General features: G+C 32.5%; 5 protein-coding genes across 13 annotated transcripts; 2 read left to right on the forward strand and 3 right to left on the reverse strand.

The window, feature by feature from the left end:
• Positions 1 to 42: 42 nt before the first annotated feature.
• On the reverse strand, positions 43 to 2,123 carry RpL8 (ribosomal protein L8). The gene is given in 6 exon segments (NM_001312121.1): positions 43 to 194; positions 576 to 734; positions 950 to 1,153; positions 1,572 to 1,728; positions 1,809 to 1,968; positions 2,112 to 2,123. Coding segments are annotated over 5 exon segments (774 nt in total). The 5' UTR covers positions 1,947 to 1,968; positions 2,112 to 2,123; the 3' UTR covers positions 43 to 78.
• Positions 1,758 to 11,935, forward strand: cry2 (cryptochrome 2). Of its 5 annotated transcripts, none has more exons than XM_013311370.1 (10): positions 1,758 to 1,775; positions 4,207 to 4,662; positions 4,920 to 5,171; positions 8,017 to 8,201; positions 8,414 to 8,585; positions 9,380 to 9,605; positions 9,802 to 9,942; positions 10,326 to 10,477; positions 10,590 to 10,792; positions 10,896 to 11,935. In XM_013311370.1, exons 2-10 carry the CDS (start codon positions 4,412 to 4,414, stop codon positions 11,576 to 11,578), a joined length of 2,265 nt encoding a protein of 754 aa, XP_013166824.1. In that variant the 5' UTR covers positions 1,758 to 1,775; positions 4,207 to 4,411; the 3' UTR covers positions 11,579 to 11,935. The 5 variants fall into 5 exon arrangements, with proteins under 5 accessions (XP_013166824.1, XP_013166826.1, XP_013166823.1 ...); XM_013311372.1 differs by lacking the exon at positions 1,758 to 1,775 and adding an exon at positions 2,553 to 3,364 and having other exon boundaries at positions 4,419 to 4,662; positions 10,999 to 11,201; XM_013311369.1 differs by lacking the exon at positions 1,758 to 1,775 and adding an exon at positions 2,560 to 3,364.
• On the reverse strand, positions 11,525 to 13,758 carry LOC106117201 (U7 snRNA-associated Sm-like protein LSm10). Of its 4 annotated transcripts, none has more exons than XM_013311374.1 (5): positions 13,532 to 13,758; positions 12,622 to 12,793; positions 12,278 to 12,395; positions 11,952 to 12,084; positions 11,525 to 11,877 (listed from the first exon to the last, which is right to left on the reverse strand). In XM_013311374.1, the coding sequence occupies exons 1-5, from the start codon at positions 13,623 to 13,625 to the stop codon at positions 11,861 to 11,863; spliced, it is 534 nt and encodes a 177-aa protein (XP_013166828.1). In that variant the 5' UTR covers positions 13,626 to 13,758; the 3' UTR covers positions 11,525 to 11,860.
• Positions 13,759 to 14,092: 334 nt separating this feature from the next.
• Positions 14,093 to 20,709, forward strand: LOC106117220 (golgin subfamily A member 4). The gene is made up of 8 exons (XM_013311401.1): positions 14,093 to 14,232; positions 14,465 to 14,537; positions 14,812 to 14,933; positions 15,205 to 15,303; positions 15,525 to 15,722; positions 15,813 to 15,896; positions 16,054 to 19,713; positions 19,796 to 20,709. Exons 1-8 carry the CDS (start codon positions 14,149 to 14,151, stop codon positions 19,817 to 19,819), a joined length of 4,344 nt encoding a protein of 1,447 aa, XP_013166855.1. The 5' UTR covers positions 14,093 to 14,148; the 3' UTR covers positions 19,820 to 20,709.
• A 372-nt stretch (positions 20,710 to 21,081) lies between these two features.
• Positions 21,082 to 23,328, reverse strand: LOC106117221 (uncharacterized protein C9orf85 homolog). 2 transcript variants are annotated; one of them, XM_013311402.1, is made up of 3 exons: positions 22,854 to 23,328; positions 22,679 to 22,779; positions 21,082 to 22,571 (listed from the first exon to the last, which is right to left on the reverse strand). In XM_013311402.1, exons 1-3 carry the CDS (start codon positions 23,163 to 23,165, stop codon positions 22,418 to 22,420), a joined length of 567 nt encoding a protein of 188 aa, XP_013166856.1. In that variant the 5' UTR covers positions 23,166 to 23,328; the 3' UTR covers positions 21,082 to 22,417. The 2 variants fall into 2 exon arrangements, with proteins under 2 accessions (XP_013166856.1, XP_013166858.1); XM_013311404.1 differs by having other exon boundaries at positions 23,078 to 23,168.
• Between the last annotated feature and the right edge of the window lie 264 nt (positions 23,329 to 23,592).

A 23,592-nucleotide genomic window follows, 5' to 3' on the forward strand; every position in this document is an offset into this window, starting at 1 on the left:
GGTGGAGAAAGGGAACTAATAATAGTTAATTGAAAGATGCAATGATTTTCAAAAATTTATTTAGTGTATAAAGACATTTTACGTCTCCTTCTTTGTGTCGGTCTTGCCACCACGGATTCTTCCGGTCCTGCGCGCAGCGATCAGACCGACCTTGCGACCAGCTGATGTTCCTCTCTTTACAGTGGAAGCCTTACCTGCAAACAAAAAGATACATTAAACAATGAGTTTTAAAGACATTAATTTAATCAAAATTTTATGGAGTGCATGCAACATGCATACATAACAACATAATAATACAGAAACATTAGTTGTTTTTTTAAACAAAACATGTCATGTTTTTACATTGGGTAAGTCTCATTTTAGACAAATTTTATCCTCACTATCATTATTTTATACCATGACTCTGTTCATCAGGTATTAGAAAAAAGCCTGTGTTCTTAAAAACTGTTCAACATCTATGACAAATTCTAGCAACATCAGTTAAGCCATTCTGGAGATATGTAATAACAAACATCCATCTATCTATCAAAACTTTCACATTTATAGGATTATAATTTTTAGATTGAGAAACTTACCAATATGTTGGTGGTTACCACCACCGTGAGGATGCTCCACAGGGTTCATGCTCACACCTCGTACATATGGCCAGCAGTTACGCTTAACCTTATATTTGTGGTATGCACGACCTGCCTTCAGGATAGGTTTGTCAATACGTCCACCTCCCGCAACAATACCTGACAACAGTATATTACTATGTAACATTTGTTTTAAATTATAATTAATTTTTTGTACAAATATTTGCATCAGAAAGAGCCTCTGTGTAATCATAACCATTCAGAGTAGGTAAGTGAAAGTCATCATGTAAAATTACTTTGCAAGCTAATAAAAAAATCTATTTTTTTGTAAATTATAACAACATAGTTGATTTTTTTAATTTATAATAACTTACCAACCATGCCCCTGTTGCTTGAGGGTAGGACTTTCTTTGCACCAGATGGAAGCTTAACTCTAGTACGCTTGGCATCGGGGTTGTGGCCAATAACAGTGGCAAAGTTGCCTGAAGCACGAGCAAGCCGACCTCGGTCACCCATCTTCTCTTCCAGGTTGCACACAATTGTACCCTCAGGCATGGATCCAACAGGCATTACATTTCCTGGAAAATGACAAATTTTATGTGTCAAAATTGCAGTTTTTGTGGTCCGGAGGATATTAAAATCCCTAAGGACCACTTCCTAGTGGAAACATTTGAAATTTTCACTGTTTTAAAAACTTATGATTTATTTATTAAACTTGATAGTTCACTAAATACACCTTTAACACCACTTTAGTCAGTCAGTGCCGCAGCACAACATTTAAAATTTATAGTCTAAGCACAGCCTACATGATCATTTTAATTGTGAATTGTGGTGTGATTTATTTAAAATCCAGACATACAGACATTTCAAATAATAAACTTCAATCAATTTTGGAATGCTATCAATTCCATATAGTAAAGTAAATAAATAAAGAGCCTGTTTTTATCTGTAATGATCAGTCTAAAGTTTTTCGTAAAGAATAACAATATTACGCACCAACTTCCAGGGTAGCTTTTTTCCCGCAGTACAGAAATTGGCCGGTGTAGAGACCCTCGGGTGCGATAAAAAGTTCTTTGCGAGTCTTGAACTTGTAAGGGTCTCTAAAATGAACTACAGCCAGAGGTGCACCTCTTCCGGGATCATGGATGATGTCCTAAGCATAAAATAACAATATTATAACAAATAGAGAAGTATACAAATGTAAGTGGGTATAACCTTAGTGTGACTATTTACCTTAACAACGCCTTTGATGTAACCATGACGTTCGGCATAATCTAGGGAGCGAAGTTTGGGAGCTCCTTTCCTTTTCTTCGTATGTGATACGAAGACTGAACCGGCACCTTTACGTTGAGCACGAATCACACGACCCATTTTTAGGCACTGTCAGCCCTCACTAGAACAATAAAAATCTTCAAATAAACGTGAACCTAACATTTTTAAACTTAATTAATGTATTTCCTAAGATTTCTATAAGGAAATTAATAAAAAAACTATATGATCAAGATGGATATAAAATACGATGCAATATTTACGTACGTTTACTTTGAGGGACACTTTTGAAAGAATTGTTCAAAGAGTATATAGAGGAATTGTCTAAAGAAGAACCACAGACAACATATCATGTGCAGATTATAACATAAGTTCACAGATTATGTTACTGCGAATAAACTAGCGCCTAACTACAATCCCATAGCCCATCTAATCAAAATATTGTTAAATAAACAGAAATCGATATAAATAGGTAGTAAAACCTTTTATTACAGAATTCAAAAGTACTCCTGATTTAAGTATGGTTCCTCTACACTTGTTCGTAATTTCGACTTACTACCGTTCTATGTTATTTTCTTCAAAGACGATTATGGTAACATTGACAAACGACAAAATGACAGTGACAGTTGGAATTTGACGTTCAAAACATACTATACTCTATAGTATACTTACTATATTCTTTGGTTCAAAAGCAAATGCCAAAGAGTACGAGGTACGTTTTGTCAAAATGTTCCTCGGTGTTCTTGAGACAAAGTTTGAATTTGTTTGTACAAGTAACGTAACTTATATAGTTTTGGAACAATTTCATCCGTGAAAACTAAATACGAGAAAGTTTTCGAGGATTTTATAAATAGAGAGCTTAAGAAATAGAGTCTTTTTGCTTTTTCATATAGTTAATATTTTCAAAAAAGGATAATGAGTATCATGAGAAAACGTGTAAACGAATACTTCTGTACTTCTTCTAAAGTTACCATTCAAAAATGCATATCCTTGTATTAATTATTGACTGATGTAAATGCATTGGCAATACTACTAAATCAAAATTGTTACAAAAATGTATAAAACTACAACGTAAAAGTTTGTATATGTAGTTGTGAGCGCTGTAACTGGTTTAACTGCGTGAGCAAACAGCACATGCGTAGCCACCTGTAGTGTATTTACTACTATATATATATATGTACGACTACGATCGGTCACGTTGCAAGCAGCGTGGAGTGTACGACTTGATATAGTACACTTGTAATCTGTACTGTCTGCTAGGAATGTGTGTTTTCTGTTTATTAACCAAGCATTTAATATTGAATTTGCACAAGTTCTAGAAACTGCAGTAATATAAGTGTAAGAAATTAAATGAAAGTTATTAAATGTACATAAAACATTATCCAACACAAGTTTAGCTGGATTTTTTGTGTCCCAATTGTCAAGTGATTATTGAAATTATATGTGCTTTGTGAGACATATGTAACTTTTGTTATGAGTAATATCAATAAATTAAGAACATTCTGGAAATATGACTAAAGGTGAGACTATATTTATACAAATATCTAATATTAGTAAATGTACATTTTGCCCTTGAATTTCTTATAAAACATTTTGTTGTTTTTTCAATAAAAGTTTTTTGTTTAAAGTTTTAAAATCATAATGTGTTAGACATTTATAGATTTTTTATAATTATTATTTTCATATAACAAATACAATATTCAGTGTGTGTTTGTCTACTTCTGGACATTAGTCTTTCCAATACCTTTTATATAAATGCAGTCCTCTGAATTCCTGGTTAGTAATGTCTATGTATATGTTGTTAGAGATACTCACTCTAAATCATATTGTACGATAAATAGAAATATAGTGTCAAAAATACACTATACTACACACTACACTATTTTTTATTATTTGTTTTGATGTAATGATCTACTAACATACTACTATGTTTGTTTATATCTTACAAAAATGTCAAGACATCCTTCTTAACACATCAAGTGTCCGTGGCTTCCAATAAAAATCCATGAAATTCAGATAAGTTGGGAATAAAGAAGGATGGAAAGGAGAAAAGGAAATAAAAGATTAAAAATGGACCGTACCATAAGTGTAAATACTTGAGTGACACACTTTAATAATTTTACTGACTTTTCCTTTACTTAATGTAACTGCTCATGATATTGGCTTCTTAGTTTAGTAAAAGGGGTGGGGTGGGGGGTATTTATATATCATATTATCTACTTCTACTGGACATGGCTTACAGATAACTACAATATAAATCAGTATTTATTTGTTTCCATATAGTATTTCAAAAACTAATCTATTGTATGTCTCTGTTGTGCTGCATATGATAACATAGTAACTTTTTTTTCATAACTTCCAGATTATTGTTGAAGAAAACCTAAATAAAAATTATTTCAAGTTCTACTCAAGACAATTATCAAAGCCATTTGCTTCAATTAAAAATCTGAAATGAATCACACTAGTGCAAAATTTATGGATAAAATCTGGGACGAGTAGAACTTGGGTTGTGTACAAGTAAAAGGTTACATTTTTGTAAAAGAGAATGGGTTGTGGATAAATTAGCGATGTCAGCAGCGGGTGATACGCTACTGGCGGCGAGCGCGCGGGCGCACGGGCTGACCGCGCCCGCAACCCGCGCGGCGCTGCCGACGCGCCCACCCACCAAGCACACCGTGCACTGGTTTCGCAAGGGCCTGCGCCTGCACGACAATCCCGCCCTGCGGGAGGGACTTGTCGATGCTACCACATTCCGATGTGTCTTCATCATAGACCCGTGGTTCGCCAGCTCCTCTAATGTTGGCATCAATAAATGGAGGTTAGTCTAGAACTCTCTCATTTATAATATTAAAAAATAATGCTTATTATATTATTAGATGATTTTTATGCAGAAGGAAAATAGAGGGAACGCTTTTAAGATGGCTTTGCTGTCTCTCGGAAGTTGGAAGTAATAAAGTAATCGACAATCTAAGACTAATCTAAAGCAGGCTTCAATGAAACCTTTACTACAAAAGTATCCATCACAAAAAATGGGCACTGTCAACTTTATTTATTTTCGTGTACTTAATTTGGCAGGTTTCTTCTTCAATGTCTCGAGGACTTGGACAGTAGTTTGCGGAAGTTAAATTCCCGCTTATTTGTGGTTCGCGGCCAACCTGCCGATGCTTTACCAAAATTGTTTCGCGAATGGGGCACGACGGAGCTCACTTTCGAAGAGGACCCTGAACCCTACGGCAGGGTACGAGACCACAATATCATGACGAAATGCCGAGAGGTCGGAATCAGCGTGGTTTCGAGAGTATCTCACACCCTCTATAAGTTGGACAAGTAAGTGGCGTACTTTACTATTTTTTTGTTCCAACCTTAAGCTACTTTATCGAGTTGTGTAACATTGTGACTCAATCTGTTGTTATAAGGTAATTTCGAATCAATTAATCTTGAAGAAAGCTTAACAGTTTTTTTCTTAATTGAGTTTGATTTAATGGCTAATTTCATGTGTTTAAATTACAAAATTATTATGTTATAAAAGGATGCAAAAGAAATCTTATAATATATCTTTTCATTAAAATATATAAATACGAAACTTAAATATCATAAGAAACGTAACTGATGTTGAATTTACGTTTCACCATATGATTGAAATGATCACAATATTTTCATACAGTTTTCTACATCAATGTTTACATCATACAAACATCATCAGCTCACTATACGTCCCCACTGAGGGGCTCGGAGCCAACCCTAAGTTAAGGGTGATTAGGCCATAGTCAAGCACGCTGACCAAGTGCGGGTTGCTTGACTTCACACATATCTTTGAATTACTCCTCAGATATGTGCAGGTTGCATCACGATGTTTTCCTTCACCGTAATAACGTCGGATAAATGTACATATGTAAATCGGAAAATGAAAAACACATTGGTACATGGCGGGATTCAAACCTAGGACCTGCAGATTGCAAGTCAAGTGCTTGACCACTGAGCCACCGACGCTCCCAATATAAAATCAATGTTTACTCTAAAGTAAAATAATTTCGAAATGTACGAAACACTAGAGCTTAATGAAAGGATTGGAAAATTCCGAGAACAAGATAAAAATACCGTTGCGGGCTTGTTGGCTATTGCGCACTTCTGACTTTGGTAAACTTTTTGTAACGTCATGTAACCGGTAGTTTCCACTGGTGAAACATATGATAAAACCTGAACGAAAACATCTTTTTATACAAATAGTTTACATACAACACACGTTAAACAAAAAAAATATGCATAAACATATAATATCTGGTCGAAATCTAAAACCAACTCGTTAAATATATATAATTTTAACTGGGAATAAAAAGCAGGACTCGTGCAGAACCTAAGTACACATTGTTATCTAATTCCTTGGTTTTGATAATAGTGTACTACGTCATACGTGTGACTAATCCTTGATTTCTGAGACCAAAATCGGTGTTTAAAACATATTGTTGTCCTTCTCATTATCTTTAATAAAATAAAGATAACTACATATATGTTTCATACAAGGGTCTCAGAAACCAACGATAAGTGATGCTAATTAAGCCATTATATAACAAAAAAACTCCCAACAATCACAAGGTTTAAAGTCGCCTAATCTTTGTACACATTGTACTGAGCGATGGCCGCATCCCGTGGTTAACCACGCGACCGTAAGATCTTCATTGAAAAAAATATTTTTGAACGATACTTTTATTTCCGACTGACATTTGAGTTGTTCAATTATATTTCACTTAGCTTGAACATCTTTTAGTTTAGCTTGTACTTTTTTTAGCTTGAATATAATTGTCAGTCATACTCAGCCTTGACGGAAATCGATTTATGTTACATACTTTGCGTTTGCACTTACGAAGCGTTCAAATAAAACACGTTGTCAGTTTATTTCGTAATAAGAGAATTAACATCAAATGGAAAATCAATTTTGAAATGTAACTCCTGTTATTTATAAACATTATTCCCATTTGATGTTTGTTACTCATGAATAAAAACATACGACACTTTTGTTTTTCTTGTTTTATTTTTACTTTATTAATACTTAGTATGTATACGTGCTGCTTCAGACCGATGTTCTGTGACATCGTAATGTTAAACGCTTATTCTATTTATAATTTAATTTGATAAGTTTTATCTGTTTTTATACCAAAAAATAATTGTTATGGTATTATTTAAGGATCGCCAAAGCGGTTAACAATAATGAATTAAGGATTTTAAAAACACAAGGTGTAAATTTCAATAGTAATAATTATAATAAGATTCACCATCATTAACTATATAAATCTTCAAACAGAATACATAACACAATAGATCAGAGATTGTTTATTTTTAAATTACGATGGTGATGTATTCTTTTATTTGGTACGGGAAGACATTAACTGAATAAGTAAATACGAATATTTGTGTTGCTGGAATTAATTGAATAGGATCAATCACTCGTAATTTAGGTGAGTGTTTTCCTAAATCAATTTTCTTAAACATTGTATAAAGAATATAGCTCTATCTATATGTCATGCGGAAAATTAACCAAGGTATGGGCAAATTCAACCTTGCTCTTTTTAAATAACATTCCTTTCGTCTGAGTTTACATTTAATGTATACCTTCATATTGTTTGTTTTTCTGCTTTTGGATAAATTTACTCTATTTTTAAAACCTTTTTTTTACTCTACCTTAATTTACTCTATTTTTAAAACCTTTTAAAAAAAACTTTTGGTCATGTATATAGTGTTTATTAGCTTATAAATTGATTGCGGTATATTATTTAGGACCCTGACAATACTTTGCTTAGTTAACCATCCACGCTTTTTCTTAATCTTCGAGAACTTTGCTTATTTGCATAGATAACCCGTAGTATGCCTTCTGCTATATTTTATTCAGTTATTCAATAATACATCATAATATATAATAAATGGTTACGTTTGCGATTTCATTTGCTCGATTCAGATTGGCGAATGCGTCACGTGTTTGTGCACTTTTCATTCTTTCGTGAGACAAACATCCGATCAACATTATCTCATAAACGCTATTGTAATTCATTTGCGAGTCCAGATATAGAGAGGCGCACAGAAGGTCAACCTGGATCCTGTTATTCTGCATAGTGCCATGTCAACTTGAGGATTTATATAAAATAGTTATTAATTATATTGAGTTTTGTGACTTCTGCAGGATAATTGAACGTAATGGTGGCAAAGCGCCGCTGACGTATCATCAGTTCCAAGCTTTGATTGCGAGCATGCCGCCCCCGCCGGCCGCTGAGGCCACTATCAGCGCTCAGACACTCAGTGGCGCCACCACACCAATCACTGAAGATCACGATGATCGCTTCGGAGTACCAACACTTGAAGAATTAGGTTTGTTTTCATCTTGTAATGATATACAATAAAATAAAATAAAGTTTTGAATGAATAATCACATGCCGTAACAGATACGGTTTTGTAAAACGCAGTGACAGTTATCAATGATCCTTATTATTGGGAATTTAATTTTTCGCGGTTCGTTTATTCCATATTGTCTTTTTATGAAATATTTATGAACTCTAGAATAATCTCTTTCCCGTGTTTAGGATTTGAAACGGAAAACCTAAAACCGCCGGTGTGGATCGGTGGCGAAAGTGAGGCTTTAGCACGACTCGAGAGACATTTGGAGCGGAAAGCCTGGGTGGCATCTTTCGGAAGACCTAAAATGACGCCGCAATCCCTACTGGCGAGTCCTACGGGGTTGTCTCCGTACTTAAGGTAAACTACACCAGTATTTGCATTTATTATTAGAAGAAAGTTTTAAAATAACGCACGTCACTGTTCTTAAGTATAAAATCTTATTTATGTATAGAATAAAATATACTGGATTCAGAAATATGACATTTTTTTCACTGAATTATTGCACAACCAATTTTGGACGTCAACAGGAAACGTTAATTAAAATGAGTGTTTAAATTATATCAAAATAAAATATCAATTACTTTGTAGGCGAATAACAAGTTACATAACTAGGGTTTTATCCAGACACCAGTTTGTACTAAATATTTCCTAGTAAACAACGAATTTTTTCATATAAAAAACCTGTCTCACAAGTCAGGTTTTTGTTTACTACATTTTCATTGTTCTAAAAATAGATTTATAAAGTTCACAAAAGTACTACATTTATCTTATTTTGGAACTGGGATCGTCCAATCTTAACTACATCTCAAAAATGTTGCTTTGTAATAAATTGGTAACAAAATAAAACGAGAACAAAACTGTACCTAAAAATAAATCTTATTGTATGTGCTTATAGATATATATTTACAGTGTTCAAAGATACTAGCATTGTGTAGCTTTTTATTATAAAGTTAGAAATCTTACTAATATTATAAAAGTCGAAGTTTAGATGGGTGAATATTTGTTAGAAGGTATATCCGGAACGGTTCAACGGATCTTGATGAAATTAGGCACAGATTTAGGACATAGTCTGGAAGAACACATAGACTACTAATTAAGTTTTTTTTTCTTCTTCTTTTAGACAGATAGTTAAAAATAGTTTTTGTTTTCAGGTTCGGTTGCTTATCGACTCGATTGTTCTACTACCAACTGACTGAGTTGTACAAGCGCGTGAAGCGCGTGCGGCCGCCACTGTCGCTGCACGGACAGATACTGTGGCGAGAGTTCTTCTACTGCGCCGCGACGCGCAACCCAAACTTCGACCGCATGGAGGGCAACCCCATCTGTGTGCAGATCCCCTGGGAGAAGAATCAGGACGCCCTTGCCAAATGGGCTAGTGTAAGTTGCATTTCTGCACCATTACGTAACACAACACCTAAGTACTGTGACGTCATAAAGCGATGTATAGTGTAATAATGTTTAGGTTTTGCCACATCTTTTGCTTTTAATCCACATTATAAGTAGGTTGGTGGTTCTAAAAAGTTAGATCTAGTATTGTAAAAATCATTCCATGACTTTGGGCTCTATATTCCAGGGTCAGACAGGTTTCCCCTGGATCGACTCTATAATGATCCAGCTGCGCGAGGAGGGGTGGATCCACCACTTGGCGCGGCACGCCGTCGCCTGCTTCCTGACGCGCGGCGACCTCTGGATATCCTGGGAGGAAGGCATGAAGGCAAGAATCAGTACAATAAGCAACTGCTACCGTACACCTTATTTGTAAAGTAATATTTTTTTGCATTCTTTTTTTTTCGGTTTGTCACCTAAATCTTCGACTACATTTTAACTTTACGCTTTTTGTTTTTTATCTTTGTAATTGAATGTTAATGTTGGAATTGGAACTCCAAACACCTATCGAAAAAAGAATTTTTGCTTTGTACTTTTACATTTGTCCAATACAGTATGTCAGGTAGTGTATAGGGGGAAAGCTAAATTAATGTTAAATCCACATTTTAAAAATCTCTCTTACATGGAAGAGGACTTTCAGAAATAACGGTATATATAAAAAATGTTTTGGTTTTATTACTTGGTTTACATATAATTTGTTTATCTTATCAGGTGTTCGACGAGTTGCTGTTAGACGCGGACTGGTCTGTGAACGCGGGCATGTGGATGTGGCTCTCGTGCTCCTCCTTTTTTCAACAATTCTTCCATTGCTATTGCCCTGTAAGATTCGGTCGAAAAACGGATCCTAATGGTGACTTTATTAGGTACAAAGTTATTTTATTCTTTCATATTTACATAATTACCTCATTGTAACTATTTTTAATATAAAATTAAGTTTAAAAATGTTAGTTAATTGATCTGTGTGTATATTTGTAGGAAGTATATTCCGGCGCTGAAGAACATGCCGACGCGATACATCCACGAGCCGTGGACGGCGCCCGAGGCGGTGCAGAGGTCGGCGCGCTGCGTGGTGGGGCGCGACTACCCGCTGCCCATGGTGGACCACGCCAAGGCCTCGCAGCTCAACATCGAGCGCATCAAGCAGGTCTACGCGCTGCTCGCCAAGTACAAGCCACAAAGTCAGTCACACATTGTACACAACGATTACTCCCACAAATCAAACTACTTTAAATCTCGAAATTTACAAAGAACAAATTTTATTTTAGTCTTTGTTTCTTTCAGATTTATTAAATCCTCAAGTGGTGGTGCGGCCTAATGTGATGCAATCGTCACCGAGTCCGACATCAATAATTACAAGCATAAATCAATCGAATTACCTCTGCAGCCAGGCTCCAGAGTCGCAGTCGACTTCGCCCGCACCTTCGCAGCAGTTCAAACAGGCCAACGATGTATTCCTTCGACCGAACAACACCCTACGTGAGGCCAAACAACCCATGAAACAAGTTGTCATCGTACAACAAGCACAAAACTCAAATGTCACTCCCAAAACGACGCAACGTTCTCGCATGCAGGACAAATTTATCAACGGGCAATTGGAAATATCATGCAACATGGACCAAAGTAAACAAAAAAATTATGGCCTTAAGAACTTGGTAATCAACAATAGCGATCCTCGATACAATCAAGATGTTTATATACAAGGAACTCATAAAAATATTGATGGCTTACCACAAACCGTACAGATGAACACTTACACTGATAATAAGACTAAATATTATGTACCTTCTTACAATAAAAGTGACGTTCAAGTACAAAGTACGCACCATAGGAACATGGATACTTCCGACCAGTACATATCTAATACACTTGATAATGAATCAAAAAGTAATGTCACTGATGAAAATTTGTCAATGCCCACAGATACTGTAATATATCCTGGTACAGAAAATCAACCGGAAAAATAAAAACCATACTTAATTTTAAGAAAATTCGTTAATAAAAGTCATTAAATGGCTAACCTTGAACTAATGTGGTCTATTTAACATTTTTGGCTAAATCCATATATCAGCATCTTTGAACATAAAAACGATAAATAAATCCGAACTATATCTATTTAACTACTGTATAAATTTTTAACATCAATGTAACATACGTTCATAAGTACAACACTTTAAACACTTTTGGTTTCTTATCTTATAACATTTATTTTGTATCATAGACCACTCTCATTCCAGGTTCTCCATATATCAATTCATATTCATGTCTGTAAAAATTTTATGTTAGTGTGTAAAGTAATACAAAATATCAGTTTTCAATATTCATTTTTGTTTTATTTACAAAGTGATGCCACTGTCTGCATGTGCTGGTTATACGCCTTCTTAGCTTTCCTTGATTTATTCATTGCCGTCCCTGTGGGTTTATTCCTAACTTCTCTTGCTACTTCATTCTTAATATTATTTATTATTGATACCTGAAGAAATTTACAATAAAACACTAGAGCAATGTTCATTACAAAAAATTTTGGGATGGAAAATTGAAAAATATATGAATTTGATTTGTATGATTTTTTAAATTTATTATCGCAACAAAAACTTATCAAGACTCAAGAGGGACAAGCTTATAGCTTGAGATGATTATATTATGATGATTTATTAGTTACTTACGTGTTCTGGTATATGAACATATCTAACATTGCGACATTGAACAAAAATATTCTCAAAGAAAAATTCATTTCCTTGTGGATCACAATATACAGCAGTTGAGAATGACAAGTTCATAAATCTGCGAAATTTTAATAAGGCAAAAATATACAATGCATTTAATAAAATTATTTAAAGAACACATTTCTTGTATTTTAAGTGTTCTTGTATAAAATAACATTTTTAAAATTGTTATACTACAAAGAAAACAATACTTTAAAGTTTTTAAAGAAGAATATTTTAGATTATATTCATCAATCACTGAGTAATGATGGATTAAATACAACATTTAAACTTATTTTGCTTACCCATCAACTGTTAGAAGCAGTCCACATACATTTGAGTCATTACGCAAATCTACATTTACATATTGTCCTTGCAAAGATTTTACTAAGCATAATAAAGTGTTGAAAAATGCGAACTTTTCTTTTGGTGTTCCAATAAATCTGGGATTCATTTGTTGTACATTCATATTGCACACTGAAATTATTGTTATATCACAAACTTAATAAATTCAGGAATAACTACACATAAAATAAGTTATACAAAAAGGAGTCACTCTAAAAGTAGTATTTGTGTATACTTGGACAATTAGAACTGACTGTAAAAATTTAAACATCAATTATTTGTGATTATTTTTCTCACTTATTACAATTAAGTAAAATAATCATAAACCAGGAAAAGTAATAGTTGTATTATACTAAAGAAAACACAAAGTTTTTTTTTACTTTTTATTTTATATCTATCATGATCTAACTCTAAATTCTATAAGTTAAATAAAATTATCATAATTATATTTACTTCTCATGATTCTTTTAATATTAATAGCCGTTCATCAGGCTTCGACTTTAATTCTAATTCTGCTTTTGCTAGAACCCAATTTTCGCCTTCTTTTTTAATCCAAAAATAGAAATCGCCTTTACCTTTAGGTCCACGAATTGGTATACAATATTCGGCAGATATTGGCTCATTATTAGTGTATTTTATGTCGGCTACTTTACATATTCCATCTTTAATAGGCTCTCCGAGGTAATGTACAGCGCCTCGATGATTTCTTATTTTCCTTATAGCCTCCTTGTAATAGTCATAATTTCTAAACCTATCTACAAGTTTACCGTCGAGATAAAACCCTGTTACACTAAGTACTAGGCCACCCCAACCAGCGATTTTCACTAATGTCCGCGTAGAAACTGGCATATTAAGAAAAGCAATACTCACATAAATTATGAGATCTTTTTGTAATCAAAGAAAATAAGCGGCAACTGCAGTATGCCCTTTTATATGATTTAAATGAAATTAGCTTTTGAAACATTCAGTATATCCTGTAAATTATTGGATTCTTAAATGGCAGCTTTGAATGGATAAAAATCTTACTTGATTTATTCTTAATTTTAACAAAGTACATAATATATCAATTATTTCATAAGACCAATTTTGACAAAACGAAACAAAACCATAAGTTTGGAAATTGACATTTTTGTTTTTGTTGTTAAAAGTTTTGTTGTCGTACGTACGTAAGGGGTTGATAAAATTTTATTGAAAGTGTTTTTGTTTATTATATTAATGTTTAATATTCATTTAAATTTATGCTAATACTTGTCCTGGTCACGTTTAATTATACATAAGTTATTGTAATTTATCTTTTTCGTGTTTTTTAATCTGGCATTGCATTTTCCTCTTTTATATACACTATATCTCATATCTTTTTTGACTAATATTGACAGCTGAGCTGAGCTGTAATTATTTATTGTAACTTTATAATACAAAGTATGTAATGAGAAACAATAAAAATTCAATAATTTGTTAATATGCATTCGTTATAAGACGTCTACAAAATGTTTAAAAAGTTAAAAGATAAGTTAGCTGAAGAGGTGAAGTCTTCACCTCAAAGAATTCAACAATTTGCTCAGGCTGCTCAGGTAGGAAATAAAAATTCTTTAATCTTTATAGAACATAAAATTACGCCTTTACATTGGTTATACTATTTTCTTTAGTTACTAGTAAAGCTTTTAATTAAAGCATACATGAATTGCACATTTCAAGTTAGTGACGACGTGTTACTTTCAGTAACAGTAATTGCCTTGTTTATGAGAATTAGATCTATATTGACGATTGAAATACAACATTTTAACTAGTTGGTTTCGTTTCTAGGCTGCTGTAACATCAGCATCCAGCAGCATTTCGGATATAACAAATAATGACTTATTTTCCATTGGAGATAATGGTAAGTCATTTAACATTTTTAAAGTTGAATTACTTGAATAAAATCAACTAGGATACTAATTTTCAAATATTTTTTTTTCTATAAGCAGTATATATATGTAGTTTGTTAGTTTGAAGTAAGATTTTTCTTAAACCATTTACTTTTATTTATTAATATTGATTTTTGATGTATTGTTGTCACTGTAATTTTAAAAGTGAATGTGAGCGTTGACGATATTTATACACAAGTTACTGCAGTGGATTTCTAAAGTTAGATTGTCAATAATATATTTCAGACGTTAGTCAAAAAAGTCCTATGTCAAGTGCACAACAGCAAACATTCCATGAAATATCTCTGGCCCAACAGAAAACTTCACAATCAGGTTTAGAGACACCAGATATATCATTCCATCATGAGGTAAGTTTCTGGTAAATAATTTGGTACTTTGAGATAGCTTGTTGGTTAATTTTCTTAAAGAAACTAATAGGTTTCATATGTTTACATATTGGAGACTTTTTTGCCTATAATAAAAGCAGCAGGTTTTAATATAATAGATTTTTAATGGTACCAAGTAAGAAGAGGAAAATACTAACATTAAATTATTATTTTTTTCTTAATATAAACAATTCATGTCAATTCAATTAAGACAAGTATCTCAAAATGATGTACACATTATTCTTTTTTAAAGGAAAACTCGAGACAGAGGCGATTGTCCAACAGTTCCTTTGCAAGTGACATATCTTTCAGACTACCAACATATGAGAGTCCATCTATGTATCATATTCAGGTATGTATATATTTTATATATTCTTCATTTGTTGAATATACATCCTTTATGTATGGTGGTGTAATGATTTTACGATATATACAAATTATTGATAATCAATATCGCATCGGATCAGATGCAGACCTATTCTGTGTGTATACATACTATTTTACACAAATTGGTGTAATCACCAGAACTAGTTTTGAAATTAACATGATAATATTCTTTTAAACCGTTTTCAGTCTGATATGGATGTGTCTGCCAGTGAAGCAGAAGAGAAAGGTTTTAGCGGAGGTATGGTAAACCTAGACAGAGTAACAAAGGAGCAATTGTACTCTGCATACAGAAGAACACGAGATAGATTCACCAAGTACAAAACTCAGTATGCAGATCTAGCGAGACATTATAAACTCCTGGAAAGAGAAAATGCAAAAGCGAGGGTATGAAATTACAATAATAAACATGCCAATATAGTTTTGTTAATTTAAAAGTTACTTTTAAAAAATGTTTATTTCAAATATAATTTACAGAATGTGCTAGTTGAAACGCAAGATAAGGCTTTAAGAAGAATTTCAGAATTAAGAGAGCAGTGTACTTTAGAGCAAAGTGCAAAGGTAAAAGGAGAATTTACTTTTTCATTACTATAACCGCTGCACAACCATATTAGTTCAATTAAATGTCATGATATATGTGTGTGAAAAAGTGATAACATAACCATATCCTTTACTTACTGTTCTAAGTTACTAGCTTAAGTATAAATATTTGTTATAGGCTCATCTTGAAAAAGCTCTTCGTGAGGACATTGAAGAGAAAAATATGAAAATAGATTCATTAAATATGAAATTAAAGATTTTGCAAGGAAACAATGAAAAAGATAATTTCAATATTACTCAGGAAGATCCAAATGATAATGAAACTAGCTCACAGTTAATTGATTTAGGCCTTAATCAAGAACAGGCAATAACAAATTCAGAGTCTTTACAATCTGAAATAACAACCTTAAATAACAAAGTTGAGAAAATGGAACAATTGTTGAACAAATATAAAGAGTCTCTGAAAATTAGTAAAGAAAAGAATGCGCAGATGACTGCAGAAATACAAATTTTGTCAACGGATATAGAAAATAAAACCAAGGAAATTGAAGTTTTGAAATCAACTAACTCAGAATTAACAGATGCAAAAAATAAAATAGAAGAGTTAAAGAATAGTATTGAACAGATACATAGTACAAATACAGCCGCAGAATTTTCAAAAAATAAAGAAATTTCAGTACTCAAATTAGACCTTGAACAAGCTCACGAAGAAATATCGGAATTAAAAGGTAAAATTGAAGGTTTAAAGAAGAGAGAAGAAGAATATGCAATTTCATTAGCAGAAAATAAATTGCGTATTCATAAAGAGCTTGAATCAAAAGAAGCCGAAATAAAATCTTTAAAAGATAGTTTAACCTTATCTCAAAATGAAGTCCAATCACTTAACATTATACTCAGTGACTACAAAAAGAATCTATCTTTGTTAGAAGAAGAGCGTTCTAAATCAAATAACAATTTAAATGAACTTAATACCGCTAGATTGAAAATAAAGGAACTGGAACAACAACTTGATGAAGTTAATAAAAATTGTCAGAGTATTGAACACTCAAAAGGAAAATTAGATGAAGAATATAAATGCTTGGAATTACAATTGAAACAAGAAACAGCCGAGAAGTTAGCAATGATAGATCGTAATGTCTATTTGGAAAATAGGAACACTCAAATATCAGAAGAATGTTCGAAAAAGAGCCAACAAATTCATAAATTGGAGGCTGAGCTCAAGACACTAACAAGCAATAAGGATTCTCAATTGGATTCTTCTTTAGAAAACACAAAATTACTTGAAGAAGTAGATAAATGGAAGTCAAAATATAATCAGTTAGAATCTGAAAATCAAGAAGAAAGAGATGAATTAGTCAAACTACAGACAGAAATCGAAAAACTATTATGTAATCATGAATCTGTACAAACCGACAATATTAGATTGCATGCTGAATTAACAGAAATGAAATCGAAAAACAAAGTTTTGATAGAACAAAATACACAAATTAAATTATTATCAACAATATTATTTAATAAAGTCACCAATTTGCAACAAGAAATTCGTATTTTTAAGGAGGAAATGAAGTTAGCTTCAGAAGAAATGATTCGCGATGTAAAAGAATCTTTAAAAGAAAAATTACATACATTTTTGAGCAATATATCGAAGGAAGCTGATGAACGAAATATCGCTCTTAAATCAAGAATATCTGCATTACAACAAGAATTACAAATTGTAACAAATTTATGCGAAAGTAACAAATCTGAGTTGCAATTAAAAATTAAGCTGTATGAAGAACTAGAAGCCAAACTAAAAGAAACAAAGACAGAATATGATGATTTGAAAGAAAAGATATGTAACAATGTCGAGGAACATACGGCTTCAAAAGACGAAATGGTGGTTTTAAAGAAGGAAAACCAAAACCTACATGACAAACTACAAAAAGAAATTGCATTAAAGACAGATATAAATGAAAAAGTTGACAGGCTGAAGGAGGAAAATAAAACATTAGAAGAAAAAGTTCGAATTCTCGAAGAACAAATTGTTTTAAATAAGAAAGAAAAAGATGAATTGATGTCCAAGCTGAAACATATTGAAGAGCAAAAGTCCACTGCACTGCTTGAAGATCAGAGATTAAAGAATTTGCTTGAAGAACATAAAAATGAAAAAATTGATTTGGAAAAGAAGAATAAAATGTTACTTGAAGCAAATAAACAATTAGAAAATGCACAAGATAAACTCAAATTTAGTACAGAAAATTTATCACACAAAGTCAGTGAAAGTGAAATTCATGTCACAAAATTAAAAACAGAAATAGAAACATTAAATAAAGAAATAAATCGTTTAGAAAATTGTAATTCCGAACAAGAATCTAAATATCAAACTTTACTTGAAAAATTAAAAGAAAGTGACGCTGAGAATAATAAAATAGGAGATGAACAAAATGTTTTACATGAAAAAATGAAAAGCATCCAAAATGCCAAAGTGACAGTTGAAACAGATAACAAAGTATTAAAAGATGAAATACATAGACTAAAGTCAAACAATGATTCTTTGAAAAGCGAGAATAACGAATTAAATTCTAAGTTACAAGAGATCATCGCACAAAATACTGCTTTAGATTCCGAAAATAAGAGTAATCTTAAAGAATTAAATGTTATTAAAGATAGTAATACATATCTACAAGAAAAATTGAATATTACAAAGAAACAACATGAAGATGATTTACAATCTCTAGAAGTTTTGAGGAATGGAAATTCGGATTTAAAGAGAAAACTTGATGAAAATAATGCAAAATTCCATGAGTTACAGAAGGACTTTAAAAACCTAGAATCTGAAAACATAGTACTTAAAAATCAGTGTGCAACGATTTCTAATAATGTAAAAGAATTAGAAATTGAAATGCTCCAAGTACGAAATTCACATATAGAAATTGAAAATGAAAAAGATCATTTAAATACGATAATTAAAAATTTAGAAACGCACGCAAAATCACTGGATGTTTTAAATGATGTACATACACAAACTAGCGAATCACAGGAGTTCAACGATAAAAGTGCAGAAACCAGTGTCGAACAAACTCTTGGCGAAACTATAAACAATAATTTAGATACAACTAATTTGACGAGTACTTCAGTTCAAAGTGACTATGCTATACTTAAGGAAGAAAACAGACGTTTGCGTTCAGATGTTGAAGGCCTACAAACTTACCTTACGAAGATTTCTAAAGAAAATAGTGATCTGAACGATAAGCTAAGAGAAGTGATTACATCTAATGATAATTTTACGGGACGAAGTGAAATATCACAGTACGATATAGAGGCCCTTAAAAATGAGATTCAATCTGGAAGAGACAAAATCGACAATTTAACAAGAGAAAATACACTACTTGCTGAAGAAAATTTGGAACTTAAAGATCAAATTCATTTTCAGAGTTTGAATAAATCAGATTCTATTAACGATCATGTAAATGAAGACAAAAATTTCAGTGACATAACTAAAAAATATAATAATTTATTGGAAAGAAAAAATGCCTTAGAACAAAGAGTCAAGGATTTAGAGAATGTAAACTTTTCTGCTAATGCTAATTTGCAAGAAGTACAAGAAAACAATGATAAATTGAGGCTCTCAAATGATAAGTTAGGGAGGCGTTTGGATGAAGCTCTCGTTAGTCTGAGACATTTACATTCGCTACAAGAGAATACTGAATTAGAGTATTTAAGAAACATTTTGTATGAATATATGACAGGATCGGGAACACATTCTTTAACTCTAGCAAAGGTATTATCAGCAGTAGTGAAATTTACCGACACCCAAACTGAACTTGTTATGCAAAAAGAAAGGGAGAGACAAGGAATTGTAAGTAAAGTTATTTATTAGATATAAAAGTTTTATGAATTAAATATTTTTATGCTACTATTAATTTGCTTTTATTTTTCAGTTGCGGCAACTTGGCATTGTATGATAGTAAATTTGGCAATGTGTTTGACCCCAGCAACGTCGGTGTAATCACTTAGTCCAATCAGATACTCTCCCGCTCCGGAAGCAACTTCCAATGATCCGTAGCCACTGACAAATTGCACAAGCTTTTCTTGGTCGAAGATGGCGGTACCGTGTTTTTGGGCCGCCAGAGCTACCTTGTACCACAATAAAATGTGGTGATAGTAAGCGTGTGCTGATGCCGCAATGGATTTAGCATAGTGCTTATCTACGTCGGAGATTGCTTTGTATTCTGCTTCAACCAGTTGGATGTAGCCTGCTGCATCGACAATAAATTGCCGTGCTGGGTCCTCCCACACGAAGCCGTCTCACCGTCAATAACGAACGATTCTAGCCACAGGGGATCATTTGTAAGTGGTGTTTTTCTAGTTGATAGTTGATTAGGCTTTGGAATGATCTTCTGTGTCTTGTTTTTTGGCCATTGAAAGGGTTTTTTCTTTGGCTTAGATGGTGTAGACTTCTGTTGTTGTTGGGGTGTTGGAGTTTGGCTCTCAAGCCCGCTGGTTGATGCATTTTTTGCCATTACGGCTAAAATCCTCTAAATTCAAGAAATAAAAAGGGCAATGTACCAATGTGTTTTTGGCTAGCGCGCTAGACCTGTCGGAACACCATCGACTAGTCCTGCGCGCACCGCCAGGCCCGGGTGTCTGGTTCGCGGGGCTTTCGCCCTACCCCGATCTACTGTCGGGGCGTTCCCCTATCCACCACCTGGGGACGCGCCACGCCGGAGTTCACCTCTCCACCCACTCGGACAACCGAGCAGGTCCGTGGGACTATCGCCTAATCACCCTTTACTTAGGATAGACTCCGAGCCCCTCGGTAGGGACGTATAGTGAGCGACGTAGCTGATGATGATGAAATTTGGCAAAAAAGTTTAAGTATTGAAGGACATTTTATAAAGTTTTTCATACAAAGTGTAATTTTTAAATACTTTAATTAAGGATACGGGAATAAACAATGTTCACATAATATATTAAAATACATATGTTTTTCTAGTATTAAACGCAGAGCTTCTAGGAAAAAAAATCAGATTTATGAAATATTATAATTTATGATTTTATTTTTTAAGTTATTTATTTTAAGTTTTACGTAATTAGTGATGCTTTTTATGGCATATATATACATATAAAAATAGAAATGGTGCTAACTTTACGTCATTCCAATAATACTTACATTGAGGAAGAATGTATGACTGTCAGCAGATTATGTTCTGGTTGTTTCTTTTATCCCATCCCGTTTCTATACTGTCATGGTACTCTTCTGTCACTCCTTTCTTTTTTACATTATCCTTTATGCAAACCATACTTATTCTTAGGCTTACCCCTTATGTATACCTTTACATTCATATCTCACAATTATCTTTTGTTTAAATGTTAAATATCTAATTGATATTAATTTTCTTTAGTAATAACCTTCAAAATCTTCTTGCATGATAAATGCTTTCTCATGCTTGTTTACAGATTAGTTTAATTTGCATGTGTAAAGTGTTATTTTCTTAGAGTCATGCTTTTAAACACTATATTGCTTTTGCTAATTTCCATGTTGTTACTTGGGATTACAAGTTTTAAACTATCCCTGATAATTAAAACTTAATATATCTCGTGAAAAAGGTCTTGTATGGATGATTGTCTATGTTAAAGAGGTTCCCATTGAGCCGGTTGATTGATTTGCCAATCGGTCCAACGGCAAACAACCTCTAAGTAGTTCAGTAATGTTTTAAAAAACGTGTAGTTTTCTCTTATAATTTATTATTCAACAAACTTTACCTAGTCATTTATGACTGGATATTTAGGTTTAATAAATTTTTCTGCAATAATTCCTCTATTTATGTAATTTTAAAGAAAAAATCTTTTATAAATCAGGTTTTTATAAATATGAAGATCATAAGATAGGTACAAACATGAGCTGTTTTCATTGTCGGTGAATTTTTTTTTAATTTTAAATTAATGGTGTAAGTAGGTTAAAAGTAATTATAGACTTAAAAATAATTATTTTGCTGACTACTAATATATATTATAATTTAATTTATTTGAATATGGCGATGGATTTATTAAACTGAAACTATAATTATCCACATGTATAGTTCATTTATTATATAACGTAAGCATAAAAATAAATTGTTGATTTATATAAATTGTCACAGAAACATGAATGTAACCCCGGGTAACTTCCGCCCAAAAATCAATTATAAATGAGACTAATATGAATATGTTTTTTAATTTACCACCTGATTACAATAACAATTTTTTTAAATATCAATCAACATCACTGGATAACTTCACATTTTATAGATTTGGGAACTATATTTATGATAATGGATAAATAATTATAAAATGGTTTAAAATATGGTATTTAAAACGTCATAGTACATGAAAGTTTGTTGTTGGCCATCTTGGACTACAAATAATATTGAAATGCAACTATATTTCTATGACATAATGGATATATGGTGCCATCTTTATTTGATATATGGATAACTTATTGTCTTCCTATTCTTAGTTTATGTGTGTTCATTAATTATTGTTATAATAAAAGTTCAAATTAGACATAAACAAAATGTTATTTATTCATCAATCTCATCCTCAGAAAGGCTCCCTTCCAAACTGGAAAGGTTACCACCCCAGTCATCATCTGTGCTGTTATCTAATTTCGACAACATGTCTTCAATTTGTAACATTTTATCATCACTAGTATTTTCATCTTGTTTTTTCCAAATCCTGAAAAAGTTTGAAAATCAGTTAGCAATGAAAAAGTAGGAAAGTCTAAAACAAAAATGTAACATGATTTGTAATCCAAGCTTATAATTAATCAATTTTATTCATACCTTAACAATGTTCTACGCTTTCTTTCTGGCAAACCTTTTAACAATGACTTTAGCTTATTTTCGTTATTATCAATTTGTTTGATTTCTTCTTCTTGAATACTCTGCAATAGCAAAATTAAAATAGAACTTCGAGAAACCAAAATAAAGTTATGAACTTACAATAGAAATAACTTACATTGATATCTTTATTACATTTTGCGCAAATTTTTTTAACAGATGCACAACTAGTGCAAAGCACATGGTAAGCGTATTTCACTGTTTTTTGTTCACATCCAACACATTTTCTAGGTGCAGCTAGTGGTTTATATTTTTTGAATTTAATTTTCCATTCAATGATTTCCTTACATCGCGTACATACCCCAGTTACTTCTAATGAATTTAAGATTTTAGTTTTCTTACTAGTGTCATGTAAATTATTCTTGAATGCAGTTTTGTTTTGGTGTTTTTGAGCTCTAGTCCGGTTAGTGTTTCCTTTGGAGTAGCTCATTTTTGTACACCAATTAAATGCTTATTTATACGTGTACAAATAGTACCAATATCCGACTATTAGAAGATATTAACTATTTTATAAATAATATTTGAAATCCTTGTTCTAACCTATGTTTTCATAAATACAAAATGTGTTTTACGCTCTGACAGTGACAGATGATAGCGAATGAAACGACAAATGAACATTTTTTTTAATTTTACGACCTGGTAACATAGACCTTAGGTTATCTTATTTAGAAAAAAGAAAAATGATCAAATTATGAAATTTCCAAAAACTAGACGTGTGCAAATCAACTCAGAACTGGATCAATGTTTCAGCTCACCTAAACGAAACGAGTTTGAACCGTTGAGCTGCGACTCATCAACTATATTGACAGTACCCGTTTCATTTATACTACCTATGTACATAAAATATTTATCGCGCC

The sequence above is a fragment of the Papilio xuthus genome, unplaced genomic scaffold (assembly GCF_000836235.2).
Source record: "Papilio xuthus unplaced genomic scaffold, Pxut_1.1 DF827680.1, whole genome shotgun sequence".
Classification (NCBI taxonomy): Eukaryota; Metazoa; Arthropoda; class Insecta; order Lepidoptera; family Papilionidae; genus Papilio; species Papilio xuthus.

Bases quoted from the DNA above. Each gene is read 5' to 3' on its own strand.
- cry2 (XM_013311368.1), top strand. The intron at 5,172-8,016 runs GTAAGTGGCGTA...TGACTTCTGCAG, and splicing joins ACCCTCTATAAGTTGGACAA to GATAATTGAACGTAATGGTG. The intron at 9,943-10,325 runs GCAAGAATCAGT...TTATCTTATCAG, and splicing joins CCTGGGAGGAAGGCATGAAG to GTGTTCGACGAGTTGCTGTT.
- LOC106117201 (XM_013311374.1), bottom strand. From the start codon at position 13,625: ATGTTTCAAAAGCTAATTTCATTTAAATCATATAAAAGGGCATACTGC. The intron at 12,794-13,531 runs GTGAGTATTGCT...CAATAATTTCAG, and splicing joins AAAAAGATCTCATAATTTAT to TGTGCAATATGAATGTACAA. The intron at 12,085-12,277 runs GTAAGTAACTAA...AAATTTCTTCAG, and splicing joins ATGTTCATATACCAGAACAC to GTATCAATAATAAATAATAT.
- LOC106117220 (XM_013311401.1), top strand. From the start codon at position 14,149: ATGTTTAAAAAGTTAAAAGATAAGTTAGCTGAAGAGGTGAAGTCTTCA. The intron at 14,233-14,464 runs GTAGGAAATAAA...TTTCGTTTCTAG, and splicing joins AATTTGCTCAGGCTGCTCAG to GCTGCTGTAACATCAGCATC. The intron at 14,934-15,204 runs GTAAGTTTCTGG...TCTTTTTTAAAG, and splicing joins ATATATCATTCCATCATGAG to GAAAACTCGAGACAGAGGCG.
- LOC106117221 (XM_013311402.1), bottom strand. From the start codon at position 23,165: ATGAGCTACTCCAAAGGAAACACTAACCGGACTAGAGCTCAAAAACAC. The intron at 22,780-22,853 runs GTAAGTTATTTC...TTGCTATTGCAG, and splicing joins AATGTAATAAAGATATCAAT to AGTATTCAAGAAGAAGAAAT. The intron at 22,572-22,678 runs GTATGAATAAAA...AAACTTTTTCAG, and splicing joins AAGCGTAGAACATTGTTAAG to GATTTGGAAAAAACAAGATG.